The following is a 22,330-nucleotide window of genomic DNA, read 5'->3' as shown; positions in this document are numbered from 1 at the left end:
TCAGGCTGGTAAATTTTGCTCATGTGCCCCCAGGATTGGAGTGTAAAAGTGCCTGTTCACTTGGAGACCCTCAGGAAAGGGGCCTCCGTTTGCCTGGGGATCAGGTGGGCAGGGGAGGATGACCTAAACTTGGTTAGATGAGGAAGGACTCTCTGGAGCCTCGTGGGGAAATTGTGCGTCCTGACACCCACAGCAGCCGGCTGCATTCTCTGTCTGATCTTTCCTAATCCGCTGAGCTTTGCGGGAGTCCTCCTCGGAAGTATCTCCAAAGTTCTTAGTTCCAGGTTTAGTTCTACTGGCTAGAGTGCAATCAGACCTGGCCAGAAGGGGGGTGGCGGGTTCAGGGACACAGGAATGCAGCAGGAATGTCTTGTTCCTGGGTCATTTCCCTCCTGGGGAAGGAAGATGGGAAGGAATCCTTGTCTGTAAGTAATCCAAGAGCAAAACGTTTCTCCCCTTCCAGACAATGAATCGTTTCAGCGAGCTGACACTGTTATTTGTGGCTCTTGGCAAACGAGATAAGAGCATTCTGCCAGACACTTGCTCAAATCAGTGCCAGTCCCAGCCCTGCTGATTGCCTTTCACTGGGTGGGAGAGAAGCCTTTGTGTACCACGGCAGTAATCACAGTGGTGCTTCTGGGTGGAGGAAGGTTGTTGCTGGTCCCCTTGGTTACACAGTCTCTGATTCTGGTCCTTGTGTCTCCAGGCCTTTTTATTTTCCAGAGAGAGGATGCCACTTTGGAGAAAAATTTTTCCTAACTGGCCCTGCTTGTGGGGCTGTGAACAGCTATTTCCAAGACCCCTTTTCTTTATCCTTGATCTAAACCTTGCACGAGGCTGGTTATACATGCTGATTAAGCAGGGAATTAAATCACATAGGAATGCTGCTCGCTTGATGTCTTCTCTATTACAGAGCTATGCTTAGAAGTTGAGACTTTTCAAGTGATTGTGTGGGCTTTAGCTAAGCTGTGAAAAAAGCCTCGTAAACAATATGCCTTTGTGATGAAGGCAGAGTAAGTGTAATTATCACCTGTCCTATTAAAAATCTTCCAGTCTGGGGGCATAATCAAGCTAATCAGACAGTGTTGTGCTTTTCCAGATGACTAGGTGATCCTTTCGAGTGGCTCAGGAGCAAATGCAAAATGAGCAGTGGAGGGCAGTGCAGAAGACGCAGTGGGCTCTCAGTCTGACCCACGAGGATTTGAAGATGTCTGCGTGCAGTGACTTTGTGGAACACGTTTGGAAGCCCGGCTCCTGCAAAAACTGCTTCAACCCCAAGAGTTCCCATCGGCTGCAAACACCCCCAGACGTGGGAGCTTGTGGCGTGCTCCCGGATGGAGCTAGGACCAAGCCCGAGAGCCTCGTGTTGGACGACGAAGGTATAACTACTTCCCCCTTCTCAAAGCCAACAATTGCTGTGAAGCCAACAATGATAAACTCGGATGTTTCTGACGCGTGGGCGGATGTGAATATGAATGCAGATCTGTCACAGGTAATGATTAATCCAGTCAAAGCATGACTTCCCGTTACTTACCTACCCTCGGAGTGCTAGGAATATCTGTTACAAACGCTTCCCTTTGTTTTTCCTTCTGGTCTTGACTCGGGATTTTAAGCCATGTATTGGTTTCTCAGTGTATCTTTGGGTGAAGCTGAATGAGGTGTTGCTCACAAGCCATGTGCAGAGGAGCTTAAAAATACATTGTTTGTTTAGAAACTTCCGGTTTTAAAATGAGGATGCGGGTTATTTTTCTGGGAAGTTTTACTGAAAAGATGTCTTGTCTGGTTGCAGACAGTGCTGACTGGATCCGTGGTCTTTGTGGGTGAGGAAGAAAGTGCCCTGCCTTCCTACTCCTTCCTACCAATCTTTGCCAGAGCAGTAGTGCCCTGTGGGTGTAGCTCCTCGCCCTGACCAGTTGATACCAGCAGTGCCTCAGCAGAGTGACGCACAGGCTGCTGCCCCACTGCCTGTGGCATAGGTGTGCTCCTATTTCCCCATGCCCCAGAGCAGAGTCAGGGCTCACCAGCTCTCTTAGCCTCTCACTGCTGTCCCTTTCTTTTCTTCTAAGGGGTGAAGGGCACATGAGTGGGAGCTGCCATTGTTGGTGGTGTTTGATCTGTGCGTGCAGATTTGGCGTGCCTGCTCCCCCATCCCTACTTCTGAGCATGGCCAAGCTGCTATCCCAGGATAACCCATGATAGTCTGTGTCTGTGTTCTGGAGTCACACACTCTGGAGCAGTGTGAAATGAAAATAAGCGGAGAGAGGTGCAAATATTCCTTCGCTCTCTGAATCTTTAATTGCACAGTGATTCACAGACAGGATGACAGGTTGGACATGTTTCTGGCAGCAAACCCATAGGAAGAGAAAGGAGGATGTCTTATTCCAGTGCATTGCCATTGTTGGTAATGCAAGGATTACAAATGGTCCAGGAAATATGAACAAGTGTAGTTTTACCTGGAAAGGTTTGTGGAAATTAGTGGTGAGGTGAGCACAGCAAAATAGATGGTGAATTCCAGAGTGCTGTTCTGCAGAGCTGGGCTTTTGTTTTTGCAGTTTGTGGGTTTGCTTAAATTTTATTCGTCTTTCCTTTTGCATATGCATGTTCTGACAGGGAATTTGTCTCTTTGACCCATGCAGGTCAGTTGGGGAGTGATTTCTGGCAAGCAACTCCTCCTGAAATCAGGAGATGCACAGCGTATCTGCCTTGACAATTTTGGCAATGGTGGTGTGAGAAAGCCTTTCCTTCACAACCAGCCCAGCGACTGCTTGTCTTGCTGTCCTCCCAGCTACTCCATGGTGGGTCTGCGTGGCCTGGAGAGTCGAGTGGAGAGAAACGTCTCCATCCACAGCCTGGTACTTGTGGGTGAGGTGGGCAAACAGGAGGACAGAGTTAAAGACAAGTTTGCCCTGCCTCATCAGGTCCCCTGCCCTAATCCATCTGCCTTGGGGGACAGAAGCACCACTAACTCCAGCAGAAACAATTCTTCCCAAGCCAGAGAAGAAGCAGCACTCCCTTTGGGGCGTGACTGTGGTCACAACCCCTCTGTCTTGGAAAGCGAAGGGGGCGAGTACTGTTCAATCACAAACTGCCACAAAGAGCACCCTGGCCCGTGGGAGCCCTGTTGTACGGAGGACAAGGCTGCACAGTGTGAGAAGGAGAGTCACACTCCCAGCGGGTGGAGGCAGCGGGATGCTCCCGAGATTCCAAGGCCAAGTGGCCGGGCAGTCAAATTCAGCGAAGAGGAGCGCAGAGCTGTGAACGTGGCCTTCTGCATCACGAAAGGCCAGAGTGATCCTCTTCCTTATGCCCTGTGTTCAGACAGGAAAAACCTGGCTCTCCACAGTGAGCCTGCCTCCCTCCCTGAGACCACGGGGAGCTGCAAGGCGGCCGCCCTTTCTTTGTCCCAGGAGGATGAGGAGTTACCTCACCCTGGGGAGCCCTCTGTCACTGGAGGCCCCCGCACTGAGGGTTCAAGCACCCCGCAGCAGGCTCTGGTGGAGCCGCGGTGCCCTCGCCTCACCGAGCCAGCCCATGGTGATCCCATCTATGCCGAGAGCACCAAGAGGAGGAAGGCACAGCTGAAGGCTGTTGGCAGCCAGGCAAAAGCGGAGAAGCTGGCCCATGGCACTGCCAAGGAGAAAGCTGATGGGTTAAGGAGGGATGGTGGCTGGGCTTTGGGAGGTGAGAAGGAACACCAGGACTCCGCTGGCCAGGTGGCAGCAAAGATAACGATAATGACAGCACACACCGAGGATGATCACAAGACAATATTCCTCAGCAGCCCTGACTCAGCGGTAGGAGTTCAGTGGCCATGTATCAGCCCCACGTCCCACCCTGATTTTGGGACTTCATCACCTGCTATTGAGTCCGGACAGATTTTTCAAGCATCTGGATGTGAAAACAGCACAAGATTTCATCTGGCAGCTCCTGTCAAGACCTCACTTACTGAGAGTCCAGCCATCCCCCCAAAGATGTCCAAAAACAGCCAGCCAGGCAGTGAGGGGAGCCGTGTGCCCCCAGTCAGCTCCCAGCTGGGAAGGTTTGGTGATGACAACAGCCATGATGGAGCTGGTGCTCAGCTGCTGCCGAGGAGCTGTACTGATACGGGTGCCTTTGGGGTGACCCCTTCTCCCTGCACTCATGTGAATGGGGTCTCTGTGGAGGAGTCCAGTAGAGGCCTGGCAGGCTCGTCCTATGACAGGAGGCAGAAATACTATAACCCAACTTGGGCCAAGCAGGGCCGCATAGAGGAGGAGGAGGAGCAGGAGGAGGAACAGGAGGTCTCAAACCACCCATGGACAGGAAGAGCTGAGAGTGGAAGAGCTGGTGCTGACTTTGTGGAAGACAGCCCGATACTGGAGAGCCAGACTGGAATGACCAAATCTTCTTCCTTCTCCTTTGATTTCCCTAAAGACAAGAGCAATGGTGTGGAGTTTGCACCGCCACCGCCGCCACCGAAAAAGCAGTCTAGGTACAGCCCCGTGAGTGTGTGCATGGTGGTCTGTTAACCCTTTGCAATTGGGATGCTGCAGGAGTTCATTGACTGGGAGGTGCTTCCCATTCTTTTTTTCTCCTTTTCTATGTAAAGGTGGGCTTTCAGGAGTATGGGGAGTGACTGCACAGCTGAAAAGCTATTTGTCTTTTTACTCTGAAAAGCTGTCTGATCTTTGCAAGTCTTGGTTTGAATGTCATGTGCACTTGTAAAAGCCCTCCAGGGCTGCGAGATATGGCCTTAAGTCCCAATATTCAAGTAAGAAAAAGGTCCATGCTCTGACTGGCTGGTGTTTCCCAGGTCAGCTTCATTCTGTCTTGGCAGCTCCTTGATGTTGAATAGCATAGAAAACCTGGTTGCTATCTTCTCTTGTAGGTGGGACTGGGCAAGTTTTCTTGATGCTAATAACAAGGGCCTCCAAAATCAACATTTTCAGTTTGGCTCTAATGACTTTCTGCTTTCAAGGTGAACTCTCAAAGCTGCAGTTTCCCAGGGAGGGCTCCTTGCCTGCAAGCAGGTAATTGGAGCTTGCCCGACGTGGGCTTGTTATGTGTGGGAGCCACCTGGCTTCAGGCAGCCTTCTGCTCTCTGCTTTCCTGCAAGTCAGGTTTGCAGGCAGGGCAAGTGCAGGCCCCAAACAAAAGTGAGGGAGGGAGAGCTGTCCATCTGGGAAGAAAAAAGCCCTGCTTAGCAATTTAAAAAAACCTCCAGCTTACAGTACTTAGCATGCATTTAGTATCTGCAGCTGTGTGCATCACCAAACAAAAAAATTAACAAAAAAAGGGAGGAAAAGGGAAAAAATAAATAAAACAAAGGTCAAATGGGGGAAAATTTGTTTTTCTCTCCATTAATTATGTTGTCTGAATATACCAGGGAAGGATACTTTCTCCTTTTGCAGGTGTCCCATATTTGCTTTATTGTGTGTGGTAGTTTTGCTGCCTGAAACTGTGCATTGCACAACAGATTTGACTGCAGATCCTTGATTTAAAAGTCAAAAGAAGAGATGGGTGTTTGGAGGAGAACTTGGCCTTGGGGTCCATGGTCAAGCTTACGTGTAGGCATCACTGACCTCCAGGCTGAGACTGTGAATCTTCCATGTGTTTCGGGATTGGCTAACCCAAGGAGCTAGTGTTTTAAATTGGCCAAAAGGTGAACAAAGGAGGTTTCTCAAGGGAAGGGAAGTGGCATTAGTTCTCCTTAATGCTAGGCTTCCTGCTGTGATGCCACATGCCTGCTGGATTCAGAGGAAACAAAAGGTCCACAAGCAAATGAGCACACAGATGTATTTGCTCTCGTCCTCTGTGTGGTGTTATGACACCAGAGGAGTGTGCAGCATTTTCTGCCCCTTTGAGGGGCTACTTCATGCTCCTGATGCAATTGGGCTGTGCCAGTTCTAACAGTTGCTTTTGAGTCATCCTGATGAAAGCATCTGTGTGCTAGAAAGCCTAAGTGAAAGCAGGCAGGGAAACTGAGGTGAGGGAACACGTGGCACCCATGACTGGGATCTCTTGTAGAGCTGTAAACCCTGCCAGGTGGTTGAGGTAGGCGTTGGTTACCCCCTGTGGCTGCAGGGCAGGTTGTGCTACAGGTATTTGTCTCCCGAGGGCCTTGATGCCTGTAGCTGAGCCCTGGGGCACGTTACTCAAAAGAGCTTAGTCCTGCCTCAAGCTATCAAAGCTGGAGCCCAGGGAGCCCAGCCAGCTGAGGAGCAGTAAGGAGTGATCTGATCAGACTCAGGTTTTGCAAGCCCTGCTTTGATTCTTTGCTTTGAGGGTGCTTGGTTTTTGTCTCAAGCAAAACTGTGGCTGCTGTGAGCATGCCAGTGCAGGAACCAGAGTGGTGGGAGGGGTAGCTGCATGCACAGCTGGTAAAATCACCATGGTGGCATTGTGTCACCCCCGGTGTTGTTGAAGCTTTGGGCTATGGCTTGGTGCTGGAGGAATATCCCTTCTGTTCGTCCTGGGCTGCATCCAAATACCTGAAGAACCAGAATCACAAAGATGACCCTGAGGCACATCCATGCTCTCCTAGGGCTGGGCTGCCTGTGAATATGTGCTTGTCCCTGATGGCAGAACCACTGATCCTTCTGTTAGGCTTATGTACTCCCCACACAGAGAGAGCACCTCAGCCCAGGACATTCCCTTGTGGCTCAGCTGCAGAAGCTCCTCTGGGGGATGGAGGCTAAGCCGGTGTAGACCTGGTTGTGGCACAGGCTTTCAGCTAGGGGCTTAGCAGATCAGGGTTCATCTCAGCTGCAGGAAAGGCATGCAACCGTCCTTTTTTCTTCTAGATCTCAAGCTGCAGCAAGGCGTTTGATTTCATGGTGGAAAATTAAATTTACCTGTTTGACTTTCCTAATGAAATTTAATTGCTTATTTTAAGGAAAACTTGCATGTGTGTTTGAATAGTTATAAAGCAGAGAAAGAAAAAGTGAGTCTGTAGATTTTGTTTTGTTCATCTTGGCTTTAACAATTAAAAGGGAAAATTTTTTTTACTGGGTACATTCCTTCCAGAGACTGAGGAAGCTCTGGTTTGGAAGTAAGCTGTCTCTTATGATGGCAGAAGGAGCGATTTCAGGGGGGTTTAAAAGTTGTCACAAGAAAAGGAAAAATAATGAATATGTGCCTGGTTTTGATCCTATATAAGGCTACTCTGGATCTCTTGCAACTATTTCTTCATACAATCCTCTTTTTCTGCTTGTTTGAAAGATTATAGATATTTGATGTTTGCTTGGTCTAGAATGACAGATAAAAAATAAGAAAGATAAGAAACAGAGTGACAAATAAGTATAATTGCAAGGGGGAAAAGGCTGAAAAGGGAAGATGGTGGCTGGTCTTCTTCCAAAAGCTGGGAAGGTAGTTGGCTAGGGAAGGAGCTCACCAGGGAAAGTAGGATCCCCAGTACATGTACGTGCAATGATGATTTAAAGGCTCTTTGGTGTAAAATGCTCTACTATGGCCTTCAGTTTCTTGGCATGAGGAATGAATCTTTGCTGAAATTTACGTCTCTCTTATGCAGAGGATCAGGCTTAAATGATCCTCGTGGTTTCTTCTAGCCTCCAAAACCTTGATGGCTAATTTATTTCGTGTGCCTCTTAAAGAAAGAAAAAAGCGATGCTGTTTTGCATCTTGAGCTGCTTTCATCACAATTAGTGCCACCTTCAAAAGGCAGTGGCGAAAAAAGCTTCTGATATTTGCTGAGTGCGCTGGCATGGGGTAGCAAAGGTTCAGCACAGCACTTCCCCACACCTGTCAGTGCTGAACACAGCCAGGGAGAAAGAGCCCGAGGAGTGCCAAGATTGCCTGTTCCGGTGCTGCTGCCGCCGCTTGCTGCCGGAGGGAGCAGAGCACAGGAGTGTTACAGAAAAGCTGCAATGCTGGGAATTGGATCACAGGAGAAGAGCCAGGTGTTGGGAACGGCATCACCAGGAAAAGAGCCAGGTTTGTTCCTCGCTGGGGAGGTGGTGCTGGCTGGTGGGGCTGTGCTGTGTGTTCTTGCCAGGAATCAGTCTGTGATAGAGCAGCAGCTGTATCTGAGGCAGAATATTCCTCTTTTCTTACCGTTCCTGAGGTACCCATTTCTCCTTGGAGCTCAGTGCCAGGGAGTACCCCAGTGACAAAACACACTGGCTTAAAAGGTTGTGATCTATCAGCTTATCTTTTAGGAGAGTTTGTTTCTTTTAAAATTCAAGTCATTCACCCTTCTGTGTGTTTCCTGTCTTACCACTTAAAAAAGCACAGAGTTGGAAATTGAAATGAGATTCTTTACCTTCTTTACCACATTAGAGTATGCAGTGATTTAATTTTTGACCCACCTACCATCTTAATTCTGTACCCTATCTGAAATTTCCTGTGCATCTCCAGACTCCAAACCCTTGTTTCGACTTAACCTGTGCTACATAAAACCCCTCTTGTACAGGGAGGAGTTCTTCAAAATCCTTTCTTTTCCTTACCTCAGTTTTGGTTTCTCCACATTTGCCAGCAGATAGCAGAAGGATAAGTACAAATCTAAACTTCAAATGTTGTAAGCTCCTGTAAGCTGGGTTTTAATTTCACTCTGCAACTGGGGGAAGATGCTAGAGGAAACAGCAAGTGGCAAGAGGAGGAAGATATAATTATTCATATTTCATGATAGACAAGCATATGGTACAATGGTGCTTCCTCTTGTGTAATAATTATGCCTAGCCATATGTTATGTTTGATGCTGTAATGCAAGTCTGGCTTTTCTCTCTTCTGTGCATTAGTTCCATTATTTTATACTGGGAGGGGGTGTCTTGTTGACATTATCACCAAACACCTCCTGGAGTGCAGTTTGCTGTGTGGTGATCTCTGTGTGTTCTCTGTTCTCCTCTTCTTGTTGCTCTGTCACATGATTTATAAAGCTCAGCTTCTCTGTTATCTGTTCAGTCCTGTCATCTGTGCTGAGGAGGAGAGTCCTCCTCCTGCTGGCACAGCAAGGCTGGGAGACCCCTGTGATGGCACTGCAGAGTGACAGTGGCTCTGTGAAGGGCAGAGGTGCCTTGCACATCCTCCAGTGCTGCCAACAGGCTGCCCGGGGATGGCTGCGGGAAAGGAGCCAGCAGGAGCCTGGCAGCTTTTCTGTCTGAGGGGCCTCCTGCTCTCAAAACCTGCCCATTGCACTTGTGGAAAGTAACCAGATCTCCGTGTCAAATCTCAGTCAGGAAATTCAAGAGCAAGGTATGTCCAAAGTCCAGGGATTCCTGGGGCAATATCCCAAGGCATGTGGGTCTTCTGCAGTTAGGGGAGCCAAGCTTTGGGGCCCATCTCCACTGTCTCTCTGAGAAGTGCAAAGCATGCAGTTGGTGATGCGGCAGCATTAGGTGGGACCCTCATCTGTGGAGAAATGTGAAATTATACACATGGCTAGAGGTCAAACTGAGATGCAGGAAAAATAAAGCAGGCCCTGACCAGAGGTGCAATCTGAGACAAGGGAAATGAGCCCGGTCCCTTTTCAGCGTTAAAGGAACTCCAAACTATGGGTTTGGGGGGGGTTTGCTTTGTTTTGGTGCGCTTTTTTTACAAGATCATTTTTTTTTCAATCTTGAATTGTTTTAGGCAGGACTGTGAGAACCATGTTGAAAGTCAGCTGGATGAAATTGTTTATGATGGGAAAGCTTGGAACTAGGGAGCTGGAAGGGTTGCCTGAATATGCCAGGCTGTTGCACAGAGGATGTTGAGTACTTGAACTGTATTTAAAGCTACCAGAATTTTCAACTAGAGAGTTGAAAATCTGTGAAATCATGTGGGTTTGGGTTATTAGATTGGGAGAGCTGACTCTGGTGACCTGTTCTTTATGCACAGGCACACAATGACAGCTCTGGTGCTGCTCTTGAAGTTGCTGGTTATGTTTGAGGTGCTAAGCAGGCATTTTTAAATTGATGTAAATTAACTACTGTTACATCTTTCTGAAGAGGAATGTAGCCCACAGATGTTTACAAATCAGTGCTGCAGGGCACAAACCCAGTGTTTTCTTTGGGTTTAAGACGGGTTGTGCTCTTTATTTCCGAGACCCCTTGGTGATTTCCAATATCCTTTGCTGAAAAGGGCAAGACAGAAAATAGCCACCCCCTTGCACTCAGGTGAGGTGGAAGGAATGCTAGCAAAGCAGGGGATGTTTGGGGTAGCTGTAAATCAGGGTCCCACAGGCTGTTGCAGCAATGAGCTGTTCAGCTCTTGGGGCAGAATTTTACTGAAATGGGAGAGTTTGAACCCTAGCTAGATTTCAGTAGTAATTCTTCGGTAGAGTGGGCGGTATTTTGATCTGTGCAGGCTGCGCCCTGGGATTCAAGCAGCTCATAGGAAAAGAGGGAGATGTGAGGCAGAGGTAATTCCAGGAGGTATTGACTGGCCCGGCTGCAACATCTGAAACAAGAGCAGGATGTCGTTTAAGCGGCAAACAATTTCTATTTCGGTGCGCCTATTCAGGAACTGCGCTTTACATCAGTCACGGCGGCGCGGGGAGGAAACGGGGCTCTCTCTTCATCTGCCTTCAGCCACGCTGAGCACAGCGAGGGCAGCAGCCAGCACGGCTCTGGCCAGCACCACGCTGCACCCAGGTTGCTCAGAGGAGAAATAGGTGTGGCTGGGCACGGCGGACCTTGGACCGCGCCGAGCAAAGTCTCATCTCTCTCTGAGTGCGGGAATGGTAAGGCAGCTCCGTGAGTTTGTGTTTAGTGATGGGAAAGAAACAGAAATGCACCGAGGTTTCGGGGGGGCTGGGGGAAGGAATGCGTTAGAAAACATCTCATCTGTGTGAATCAAGACTGGATACCTTGCTAAATCTTCTTTTCTGATGGATTCAAATGCTTCTTTGATTCTTGCTGGGTCAGACAGTGTACTGGCATGGGTGTGCAGCCTTGCGTTTTTTCCACCCAAATTACTAAATTTTAAACATGTGAGAAAGTTATAGGATAAAGTTGCATCTTTATAGTAAAAAAAATATTTAAGTGCAGTTGGTTGCTTTCAATAGCATTAGCCATAACAGACCTAAACCCCTCAAACTCTCTGTCTCTCTCTCTTTCTCCCTCTCTCATTTTTTAAACTGTGACTTGTGTGGTGCATTGTGAAGTTTTGTAAATTGTCCCCAAGAGGCTTGCTGTGATAAATTCATCACTGGTGGAAGACCAGTGTCTCTGCTAGTATACCTGAACTGGTTTTTACAGCCTTATTTTCATCAGCCCTTGAGTATTTTTAGACCAAGGCTGCTCAGGCAAATGAGGAAGTCTGGCAGAAGTTTCTTCCGGGCTTCTCATACACTCTGCTCTCCATGTGGTGGTGTGGACACAAGAGTAAGTGCTTTGTCTGGATTGGGAATGAAACATTTCTCAATCTTCAAATAAAAGTCTGTGTCTGCTGTGCTTAGAAGTTTTGGATGAGGAGGGGTCCCATGCATGTGACCAGGGTGCCACAAGAAAATGGTTGTGCATGTCTTTGTTTGTCTTTCTCAGCAGCCATTCAGCCGTCTGATTAGGAAACACCGGATACCTTCCAGCAAGATAGCTGGTGGAAGTCCTTTTACTTCTGTACAAGTCTGCTCCTAACCTTTTTACATTCTTAATCAATGTGTTGAATTTTATCAGCAGATTGGCAGTTTTACTTAAAAAATGTGGACTGATAACCTTTGTGTTCTGGCTGACAGAGTGGGAACTGTACCAATGCTAAGAGTGTTTATGTTCTTCTGTGCTGCCTGATTTCAACAGTTTCTGTTGTTTTCCAAGGCAGAAACACGAACAAAATGCAGGGGAAATTCTTTATCTTAGCAAAAAATCCTGCTTGCCTAAACTGGTCACTTAAACCATGACCTAGCAGGTTATAAGCCCAGTTTATGGTTAGCTTATTTATTTTTTTTAGGTGGAAGCTGCATGAAAAACTGCAGGTCTTACATTAAAAACTGTGTGGTAGGTTCTGAGTTTGGCAGACTCATGTTTTCTGCAGAGATGCTTCTTCTTTTGTAAGATATTTTTTGTTAACTGTGATGCATGGTTGGAGATGATGGACTCTTCTGCTTCCTATCCCTCTGTCATGCAGGAATGGGGTTCACACATGCAGCCTCGACTTGCCTTCTGTAAAATGGCAGGAGTGATGCTACTTCCTTCCCGTGAGAACTTTGTTGAAGGCAAACACTGGTGGGTCCCCACTTCCAAGTGGCAGTGGCCAAAATAGGATGTGGTCCAGGACCTCACATGTTCTAGGTAAAGGAGGTGCAGACTTCGGCTGAATGCTCTTGGCTCACCGGCTTTCCCTCTCTGATCAAGCACAGCTAGTTTGGCTTGGGAACTGCAAGCTATTAACCTGCTCAGAGTCTGTGGGATGCAATTCCCCAGGTACTCGAGAAAGAAAAGAAGTTTGCAGGAATGAGGTAGTTTGGTGTGATAATACACTGTGCAGTGTTTGGATAGGCAGAGACCAAACTAAGGCTGCTCTCAGCTGGAATGCAAAAGTGCAGGCAGGGTATCCTTTTGCCATCTGTCTCCTGACTTCTCTTTCACTCTCTCTAGGCACGGTCTGAAAATGAACCCAAGTAACACTGAGTTGGAGAGAGTCAGCAATAGCTCTGCAGAGAGCCTCAGCCCACCCTTCAGGAGTGCCCACGTCAGCTTCACGGCCGGCTCCAGCGACAGCCTGGACTCGGACACACAGACCGGCAGCGATGGCAGTAAGTGACCACCACCTATGGGAGATGTGGCATTGTACCTGAGACCCACTGCCCACTGAGACAGCATCCTCGGGGCAGGGGGCACGAGGGTCCAGTCCCCAGTTCCCCCCGTGACCCTTCATCTTCCCACTTCTCCTACCCTTTTGTCTCTTGATGCACTCTGGATGAATGTGGCAGAGTCAGACCAACATCACAGACTTCTTCATTCAGCACATGCCAATGTCATTCACCCTGTAGATCTCCTCTGGTCTAGATAAAATCTCCATATAAAAACAATCCTGCTTGTGCTTCATGCATTTCACGTTGTCACAAGAAGCCTTGCTATAGAAAGTTCTACATAGATTTGAGGAGTACCAGAAGGAGTTTTGTGCTAGACATGATCTCTCCCTCTCATTGTGTTCCCAGTTATTTCTTAAGGGGAAAAAATCTGCCTGCGCTTGTTTAACTGAGATTAGAAAATACTTACTATGAAGTAATTTTTTTTCATCAGTGTGTAACTTAGACATGCACTAACGTGTTCAGCAGCTCAGAAAGTATTTCCTTAGCAAGAGCAACCTTCATGTAGTGGAAGTTCTGTCTTTCCAAGAGCAACAATGTGCAGCAATAAAATTAAGAGCCAGAGCTCTGGAAACTCTGTTTTTCCACCACTAACTTGGAGTCTGAGAGTGAGACCTTGCCAGGAAATTGTACAGTGGTAAGAAAAACTCCCATATGTTGGATCTTTACTTGCTAGGCACAGAAGTATTTTGCTGTCAAAAATGATAGGAACAAGAGGATTTCTCTGCCTTCACTAACAGAAGCAACTGTTTAAGCTCATCATGGGAAAGATGAGTTTTTAAATGAACACTCAAATGCAGTTTGTCTTGCTGATGCAAGCAAGAAGCTGTGCAGTCAGTCACTGAGTGAGGTGAGCTCAAATTAATTGGCTATGCTGTCAGATGTTAAAATGAAGTGGAGGGGAGCTTTTAAGCCTTTGACATGCAGAAGGACTCCATGCTGAAGGTGCAGAGCACTGTTAGGAGAGTTGTGAAAGAGGTTAATTCATTACCCTCTGCTTGGGGCAGAGCCCAGCAGCATATAAAAAAAACTTAAGAGCAGTTTGGCATTTGTGGGCTAGGCATGTGGACCGGTTGCCAAAGATTCCAGTGCTGACGTTTGTCTCCTAAGACTCTCTCAAGTAAATCTTGTCTCTTTAAACAGGGATTCAGCTGCATGTCCTGGCAGAGATGCCTCTGGTGAGGTACTCATGGACTGCACACTGAAGAATTTCTCTTGGCTCTATCCTCTGCCAAAGCCCCATGGATGGAAGTGGCAAGAGGTGCCATGCTGATCCCTGCCTGTGACTTTTGACAGGGCTTTAATGGAGACAATCTTTCCTGTGGACCCATTAGAGTATGATGTGGGTTTTCACTAAAGCTTGGGACATGAATCTCAATTGTTAAGGCAGGTATTTCTTAGCTGAAACTGGAGAGCAGTCACTTGCTGGGCAACTGGGTGTACGATGCAGGCACACACCTGGGGCAAGGGTCCAACTGGAGTCAGATAGCTTGGCACCCAAGCACTGGGGCAAAAGAGACATGTGCTGATTCATGTTTCCTACAGAGCTGTTTCTGAGCATATTGTCAGAAATGCTCTGTTGAAACAGCTTTGCATGGGAGACAAACCTGCAGAAGCTGAAATCAGTGCTGCTCATTCCTGAGGTATCTCTCGGTGATGTTGGTGTGATGGGATAGATTACAGGAGGTGCATACAGAGAGCCTTGGCACTGGAGGAGACAAATGAAAATTGACCAGTGCTACCACGGTCTGGTGAGGAGAGATACAGCCAGATGGTGCCAGCATCCACTCTGGTAGCTGAGAACCAGGGGATCTGCCCTCACCTCATGTGATCTCAGGTGGTGGAGCAGCTAAGAAGGATTGCAGGTCTAGCACAGCTGGTGCAAACCTGCAAGTGACACGCCAGGACAGGCTGGGAGCTCAGGGCCCTGAGCCCCTGCACTTGGAGGTTGTACGTAATTGCTGGTGAGTCACTTGGGCTGTGAGGAGACAAATGCCTTCTGCGGGCTGACATGGAAAGTGCCCCAGGGCATTCCTCTGGAGCAGGCAGAAAGCCGCTGTGAGGAAGTGCCTGCTGGCAGCTGAACGCTCCGCAGCAGCTTTGTGAGGAGGAAGGATTGTTTGCTACCACTCTGCAGCTTTGGAAGATGGATTTAAAGAAAGCAGTAGATCCTGCTATCTGCTAAACTATTTGCTATTTGCTTGGAGCAAAACCCTACCTTTCACCTTTCAAGGTTTACACTTGCATGGGAGTTGTTAGCAGAGCACCGTTTCTCATTCAAGTGGCATAGATAAATTCCCTTGAATTATTGTCTCTCTTCTTTTAATTTCCTCTCCACTCCTCATGCGTTCTGTCTCTATGACCTGAAATTATTGCTCTTTATTTCAATGTCAGATCACCTTTCTGTCCTTTTTTTTATGTCCCACTTCTTTCATGGCATGTAAGTGTATTACCCATCTCCATTCTGGCAGCTGCTATGACTGCCCAAAATGAGCCAGCCATCCCAACCCAATCCACGTGCACTTGGCATGTGGAGCTGCTTGGAGTTTAGTGCTATGTAGTGGGGCCAGCCTGCCCTCTGAGCAAAGAATAAGCTGGAAAACAGGCCGTGGGGGGAGGGCCAGATTTTTCAGCAAAATGGAAATTGCCAAAATCCCAGGCTTGCTCAGCAACCCTTCCCCAGTGTGAAGCAGAGAGAAAGGTTTGATGTACTTGGAGTGCTCCAGTACAGCCAGAGGGCTAGAGCCATGTGCCATGAGTCACTCTCTCCTTATCATGCCCTGCTGCTGAAACACTGGGTGGCAGCTCCCAGGTGAGAGAGGCTGTGTTTAAAAGATTGTCCTTGTATCAAGTGCTTCATTCTTACCTCCCTGTGGATGACATCACAGCTTAAATATTTACCCTCTACTACCTTTTTACTACTGTATATGCAGTTGATAGGGGAGTGGTTTCAGGGGTGGGGAAGTGCATTTCTCTGGATGGCTGGTTGCAGCCTGTTCTGCAAACCTGCTCTATTAAACTGTGTTAAATCCCTAACCCCTCCAGTGATACTTTACAGTTGTGAATAGCTGAAGACTGTGCACTGGGTTCAGATGTAACTTGGATTGCTGCTTTTCTTCCCAGCCAGGGCCCTGGGGAGTATCAGGGATATGGAGAAGGGCCTGTGCTCTCAGCCTCTAAGGGCCACTCATGGCATCTTCTTGTGTGTTGCTCTCTCCTAGGACACTCATCTGAGCCGAACCACTCGCCCCCTCCAGCTGAGAGCCAAGTATTTCCCTCTGTCCCTTTCCTTCCCATCTCCACTGAGGATGGTCCCTCCTCTGTCCCCAGCTGCCCGCCCCCTCTGCCCCAGAAGAAGACAGTGATCAGAACTGTGTCTTCTCCAGATGGCTTTTTTGGGGGACAGGCATCTTCAGGCAAAGCAGCTGGTGCTGCCAGCCCCAGGCTGAATGTCAGCCATTCTGAGAGCAATATGTGCCTCCGAGAGGAGCCTCCCTTCATCCACCCAGCCAGCCTGCGGGGCCGCCCTGGTGCCTTCTCCTCCTCTGAGTCCCTGGAGAAAAGCTCCAAAGGAAACAGCTACTGGGGCTCAAGCACCGCTAAGAGCACAGGGGCTTGCGGGCCCAGCAGAAACCTCCAGTCCCTCTCCTCCTCGCAGCTCAGTGTGTCCAGCCAGGTGTCCTCGGCCTCCAGCCTCCACAACCTCCTGAGCAACATCGACAGCAAGGAGGGCGTGTACAGCAAGCTGGGGGCCCTGTACGCCGAGTCCCTGCGCCGCCTGGTCGCCAAGTGCGAGGACTGCTTCATGCGGGAGCAGAAGAACGAGCTGCACTTCAGCGAGAACAACTGGTCCCTCTTCAAGCTGACGTGCAACAAGCCCTGCTGCGACTCGGGGGACGCCATTTATTACTGTGCCACTTGCTCCAAGGACCCTTCTACTACCTATGCTGTGAAGGTAAGGCCACAGCCAGGAGGTGTCCAGGCTTCTCTCCATCTTCTAGGTGGAGAGGTGTGCACTAGCAGCACAGGGCATCTCATGCAATGTCTTGTTTTCTCTGCTTGTATTTCTCACAGGTGAAGTTAAGCAAGCAAAACCCCTTTCAAAATGCCACTTTCCCCTTACTGCTTGCGAAGGTTAATTTGGAGAGGGAGTTTTTGTTGTAACAAATGGCAGTCAGATTTAGCTTATTGCTAAAGGGGTCTGAAACCCAACCATTTTCTCTCTCTGAAAACAGCTTTGTGCAAATACTCTGTTGTAAACTCAGAGGCATTCGCCTCTGATGACACAAGCTGATGAAAGGCTGCTCAAAAGACAGCATTTTTGCCTCTGCCTGCCTTTTAAGTGGAAGCTCTGACCCAGATACCGAGTGCTTATATGATCTTGAAACTACAGACAATAAGATATTGCAGATCCCAATTAAACAATGTGAGGCTGACCCAGACATACTGCGTAAGGTCAGGTCTGAAATATTTTCCTGTAACTCCACGGAATACGTGTTTTGAAATGGAAACTTGAGGTGCAATAGTTCAGCTCTTTGAAACCTGGATAAGTAAGCTTATCCAGCCGGTTCCATGGACGTCCTGTGGATTTTGGGTTCTTGATCAATGTTACTACTTGAATACAGGGATTTTAATTTCCCTTCTGACTTAACACTGGGGACATCTCACCGCTGCTTATTCCTCAGGTTGTTTTCAAAGCCTAAAGTAATTCCCAAAAAAGCACTGTCAGAGATGCATTAAGGAAGAAAAAAAAAGAAAAAAAATCTCTGCTGAATAGTTTCCACCATTATGAACTCTAAGGGTTCTTCTAGGATGTTTTAATACGTCCCTAAGGGATGTTCTAGTTAAGTGGTAGCTTAAAAGCCAGTTCATAAAGGAAGTACAGCCAACCCAACAGGGGGGCTGTAAGTAGCCCAGTCGAATTAGATGAGATCTTGCACCAATACCCCTAGTCCAGCACTCAGAGCAGCAGCTTTTCTTGTGTGTTATACCTAAATCCATCACAACTTTCTTCCTGAAGCCTAAGAACTGTTGTGTTCCTTTTCAATCTGCAGTTCCCTGTGGCACACCCACACCTTTGCTTTTGCCTGCCATGCTAGGTGGGGTTCAGTAGCTCAGCTCTATGGCTGCAGCACATGAATTCCTGCCAAGGCAGAAACAGCACATTTCAGCCTCCTGGCAGGACTGCACTTGTGTCCCTGTGTGTGAAGTGGGCTTACTCTGTGTCCTAGGTACACTGCAGAGTGGCTTAACAAAGTCAAAGACACTGCAACAAGGCCATGCTCTATGCCAGCCCAGTTGTGTGTGTTTATCCATGTGCATGGATACAATTCCTGTGTGCCACCATCCCTTTGGCAGCCAAAGTAGGGAATGAATAATTATGAAACAATTCAATTGGCTGATCCCTAGCTGCCCCTCCTGGCTTCTGGTATAGGTTTTTTGACATGAAAGAGATCACAGACCTGTAGTTAAAATTAGACTTGGAGAGCTCAAAATGGGCAGAGGATCAGATTTGAGCCAAGGAGCCTATTGAGAAACAGGAGCCAGAGTCTGAGCTGTGCACACACATGACTATGTATAAAACAGTTTGGAAATGGCTTTAGAGGAATTAAGCCAAGATATGCTCCATGCCTTGGCTTCTTTCTCCACTAGAGGTGTGTGACTAAGCCAGCCCAGGCTCCTACTTGGAGATTGCAGCAGGGAGGATGCCTCTGGTGCAGCCAAAGTCAAGAAGAATGGCTGGATAGGGAAGATTTCTCTGTATTCATTTGGCTGTAGTTGCTCTTCCAGAGACTTCTCTCTTGCCAGGAATTCCCCCCCCCTACATGACTTTCCTTTGGGAGGAGGAACAAGCAGGTTTGTTAGCCAGAGGGCTGGAAGGCCTGCTCTGCATTCGGGGACCTCCTTCGTCATCCTGGGTCCCACTGCATTCATCTGCATTCTGCCTAGCTCTCCAAAGCTTGTCTTTCCACAAATAAGCCAGGGCAGGGTATTTTTGTTTAAAAAAGAGAGGACAATAAGGATTTGAAATGCCCTATCTCCATATTTTTGTCTCATCTGGGTGAATTATCTGTAAATGCCTGGATTCAAACCCTTGCTAGAGGAATACAAAAGCAGCCCTCTTCTTCAGCTCCTCTCTATTCTTGTGTATATTTTAACTCGGAGGCGAAATTGATTTCTCGTCCGGTTTTGCACGCATGCTGTGATTGGCACTGGCACGCTCCAGGCTTTCAAACCTTTTATGCTGAGTTTCAGCCTGTTGCTTACTCCTGTGGATGACATATAAACACATCGCTAAATAAAGGGGAAAAAAAGTATAATAGAAATGCCAGAAGGCCCCATAAGCTAATGGATACTCCTATTATAAACCTGGCTTTGAGTCTCTAATGCAGTATAAAGCTAAAATAGGGAAAAAAATGAAGATAGAAATCATGTAGGTTAAAGAGAATCCAGATTATAAAATGTATTTTTCTCCCTAGAGTTTGCTGCACTTTCACTTCTTTCTAGGCCTATTGTCACCTCCCATTTTCTCTTTGGTGGTTTTCTTGCCTATGCCAAGGAGTACAGCTTATTGCTGGTTTCCCTCAGCCATTGATCGGGGGCTTGAGAGCAGTTGCTGACACACAGAAGTGGAATGGTTGAGGAGGATATGGAAGTGGCTCCAGGGCTTGGGACCAGAGAAGGATCAGGTGGGAAGAAAGTACTGGAGGCTTCTGTCCACCCCTCCCCACAGACAGCACTATTGCTCACAGTCACTCACATGGAATGGGGCCTCATCCAGGAGTGTTAACTATCTCCAGAGATGGAGACAGCATGTCTTCTGCCACAAGCTTTGCTCTTCTCCCTCCAGGAATGTCTCTTGGGTTGCAGGAGTTTATCTCAATGATATCTGTGATGTAAAAGATACGTTGCTTCTGTTGGCAGTGAAACAAAATCTTCAGAAGTTATTGGCGGTAGGACTGCTGTCCTCCTTTCCTGCAGTTACTGGGCATTGCCTGGCAAAGGAAGTGTGCCCAAAAATGCAACCCACACAGCTGGTGGCTAAGGTTGGGCTGTTGCAGGATAAAAACAATCCTCAAATCAGGAGATAATTTAAAGTGCTTAAGGGACCAGTGCACATCTTGCTTCTCCTGTTGTCTTCCAGAGCATCTGCAAATCACAGCTTAGCATCCCACCTCTCAACTTCTGGTCTCTGCCCTGTCTCTGTCACTGGCTGATGAGACTTTTCTTTTGGTCTCTCTTCACAGATTTGTAAAACCCAGGAGTCCAAGGTAGCTGCTTCGTACTGCAGCCCTGCAGTGCCAGTTCACTTCAACATCCAACAGGACTGTGGGCATTTTGTGGCCTCCGTCCCCTCCAGCATGCTGCTGGCCTCAGATGTGGGGAAAAGCATGCCTGGAGATGGCTTCCATCCCTCCCGCAGTGCCAGCGAGCACGACTGTGTGGTGGTCATCACCCGCGAGGTGCCGAGCCAGACCACCGCCGACTTCGTGAGGGACTCGGTGATGCTCCACCAAGCCAAGCCGGAGCTGTACGAACGCCGCGTTTGCTTCCTGCTCCTCCAGCTCTGCAACGGCTTGGAGCATCTCAAAGAGCATGGTATCATCCATCGTGACCTGTGCCTGGAGAACCTCCTGCTTGTGCCCTGCAAGCCCCCCATGAGCTGTGTGAAAGCCAAAGACGACAAACACTTGCCCCGCCTCATCATCAGCAATTTTTTGAAAGCTAAACAGAAGCCTGGAACTGGAGACTCTAAGCTGAAGAAAAGCCAGGCCCGGCTGGCCCCGGAGATTGTGTCGGCTTCTCAGTACAAGAAGTTCGATGAGTTTCAGACTGGTATTCTCATCTATGAACTGCTGCACCAGCCCAACCCCTTTGAGGAGAAGGTGCACCTCAGGGAGCAGGAGTACAGCCCGGAGGACCTCCCTGCTCTACCCAGCCTGTCCATCTACTCCCGGGGACTCCAGCAGCTGGCCCACCTACTACTGGAAGCGGATCCCATCAAGCGCGTGCGGATCACCGAGGCCAAGCGGATGCTGCAGTGTCTGCTTTGGGGGCCCCGAAAAGACCTCATGGAGCAGCCCCTGAGCCACGAGGAAACCCTGCGCCAGGTGCTGCAGAACTGGGTGGACATGAAGCGTGCCCTGCTCATGATGAAGTTTGCAGAGAGGGCCGTGGACACGGAGAGGAGCGTTGAACTGGAGGACTGGCTGTGCTGCCAGTACTTAGCATCTGCTGAGCCAGCCTCCCTCTTGCACACATTAAAACTGCTGCAGCTGCTCTGACCTTGGATGTGTCTCAGAGGCAGCTGAGGGCTCCTGACTGCCTTGTGGCTAAAGGTACACAGCCCTTTCATATGTGAGAGGTTTGAAGCTCAGCTGCGAATGCACGTTCAGCTCCTGGCCTGCGCTGCAGCCAGAGTGCACACGGCATGTTTAGTATCCTCAGCACTGTTAGTTTGTGAGCAGGCAGAACTGGGAATCTGCCCCTATTTTGGGGGATTTTTGGTTTTTGGTATGGCAAATGTGGACTAATAAACTCCTGCCTGCGTGTGTGCATGTTTCTAATGAACTCACTGTACGGAGTTGGTTTCTGTGCCTATGGGACAGTCCTCTGATCCCCACCTCTCCCAAAGCATCAGAACCTTTTTGCCCGGGAGCAACACCATGCTCTAGAGTGGGAAGAAGGGATGAGCAGGTGGCTGGTTCTCTTCAGGAGCAAGGGCAGTTCATATAATGCTCCTTTGCAAGGGAGAACCCAGGGCTTTCAAATTCACATCTTTTGTGAGTTTTGGCATCCATTTTGCTTCTGCCTTTCAAAACAAAAATTACTGCTTGTTTCTGTGTATCAGTTATTTTTTTCTCTGCAGGCAGTTCAATATCAGCTGCCTGTTACCTTTGTTAGATACTAATACAGCCTGGCTTTCCTGTGTAGTGGTGCAGCTGTAGTGGAGCACCACTGTTGAGTGTGAAAGGAGGAGAGGGAGCTCAGGGTGGGTCTGTTCATGAGAATGATGCTGGGAATTACCCCTTGTAAAGCTAATGAAATGGAAAATCCCCAATTTACCTCCAAGGCCTTGGGGGAAAGTCAGGGCCAGGTTGCTTTGGTTTCCCCATCCCTCCAGCTCCCTCCCTTTGCTTGGTAATTCACCTGTCCCTTCTGTCTAACATTTATTTAACTCCTTTATCGAGAGATGAGCTGGCACGTGAAAGGCTGGTGCCACTGCACGCTGGCAGGGTCTTATTGCTGCTGGTGTTTGAATTACAAATGCATAGGGCTGGGTGCAGTGCATGTTTCTCCAACAGATGGGATGCAGGAGCAGCACAATGAAAGGTGGAGAAACTGGCCTGGCTCCCTTCAGCCCCTTTCCCTCAACCTGACATAGAACAGGCACTCAGATTGGGAAAGGGGTAGTGCTGCTAAGGAAGAAAAAAGATTTTTCAGCAGTTGCGAGCTTCTTTTACTTTTCCACCCCAACATGAGGCAGAGACAAGTGCCCTGCTCCTGATATCAGTTCTGCAGCCCTTGGAGAAGCAGTAAGTTAGGGACATTTGGAGGGAGCCCAGCATCAGCTTAACTGAGACAGGATATCACTAGCTGAGCTAC

General features: G+C 48.5%; 1 protein-coding gene across 1 annotated transcript; it reads left to right on the top strand.

Annotated features, from left to right (window-relative positions):
• Positions 1-1,135: 1,135 nt before the first annotated feature.
• PRAG1 (PEAK1 related, kinase-activating pseudokinase 1) lies at positions 1,136-21,009 on the top strand (the record flags this gene model as incomplete). The annotated part of the gene is made up of 5 exons (XM_084204597.1): positions 1,136-1,492; positions 2,637-4,471; positions 12,510-12,667; positions 15,946-16,679; positions 19,972-21,009. The coding sequence occupies 5 exons, from the start codon at positions 1,136-1,138 to the stop codon at positions 21,007-21,009; spliced, it is 4,122 nt and encodes a 1,373-aa protein (XP_084060723.1).
• Positions 21,010-22,330: the final 1,321 nt, after the last annotated feature.

This window comes from Fringilla coelebs (assembly GCF_963513975.1).
Source record: "Fringilla coelebs genome assembly, chromosome: 4".
Lineage (NCBI taxonomy): Eukaryota > Metazoa > Chordata > Aves > Passeriformes > Fringillidae > Fringilla > Fringilla coelebs.
Note: the sequence above shows the minus strand (reverse complement) of the source record. Positions and strands in the feature narration are given on the sequence as shown.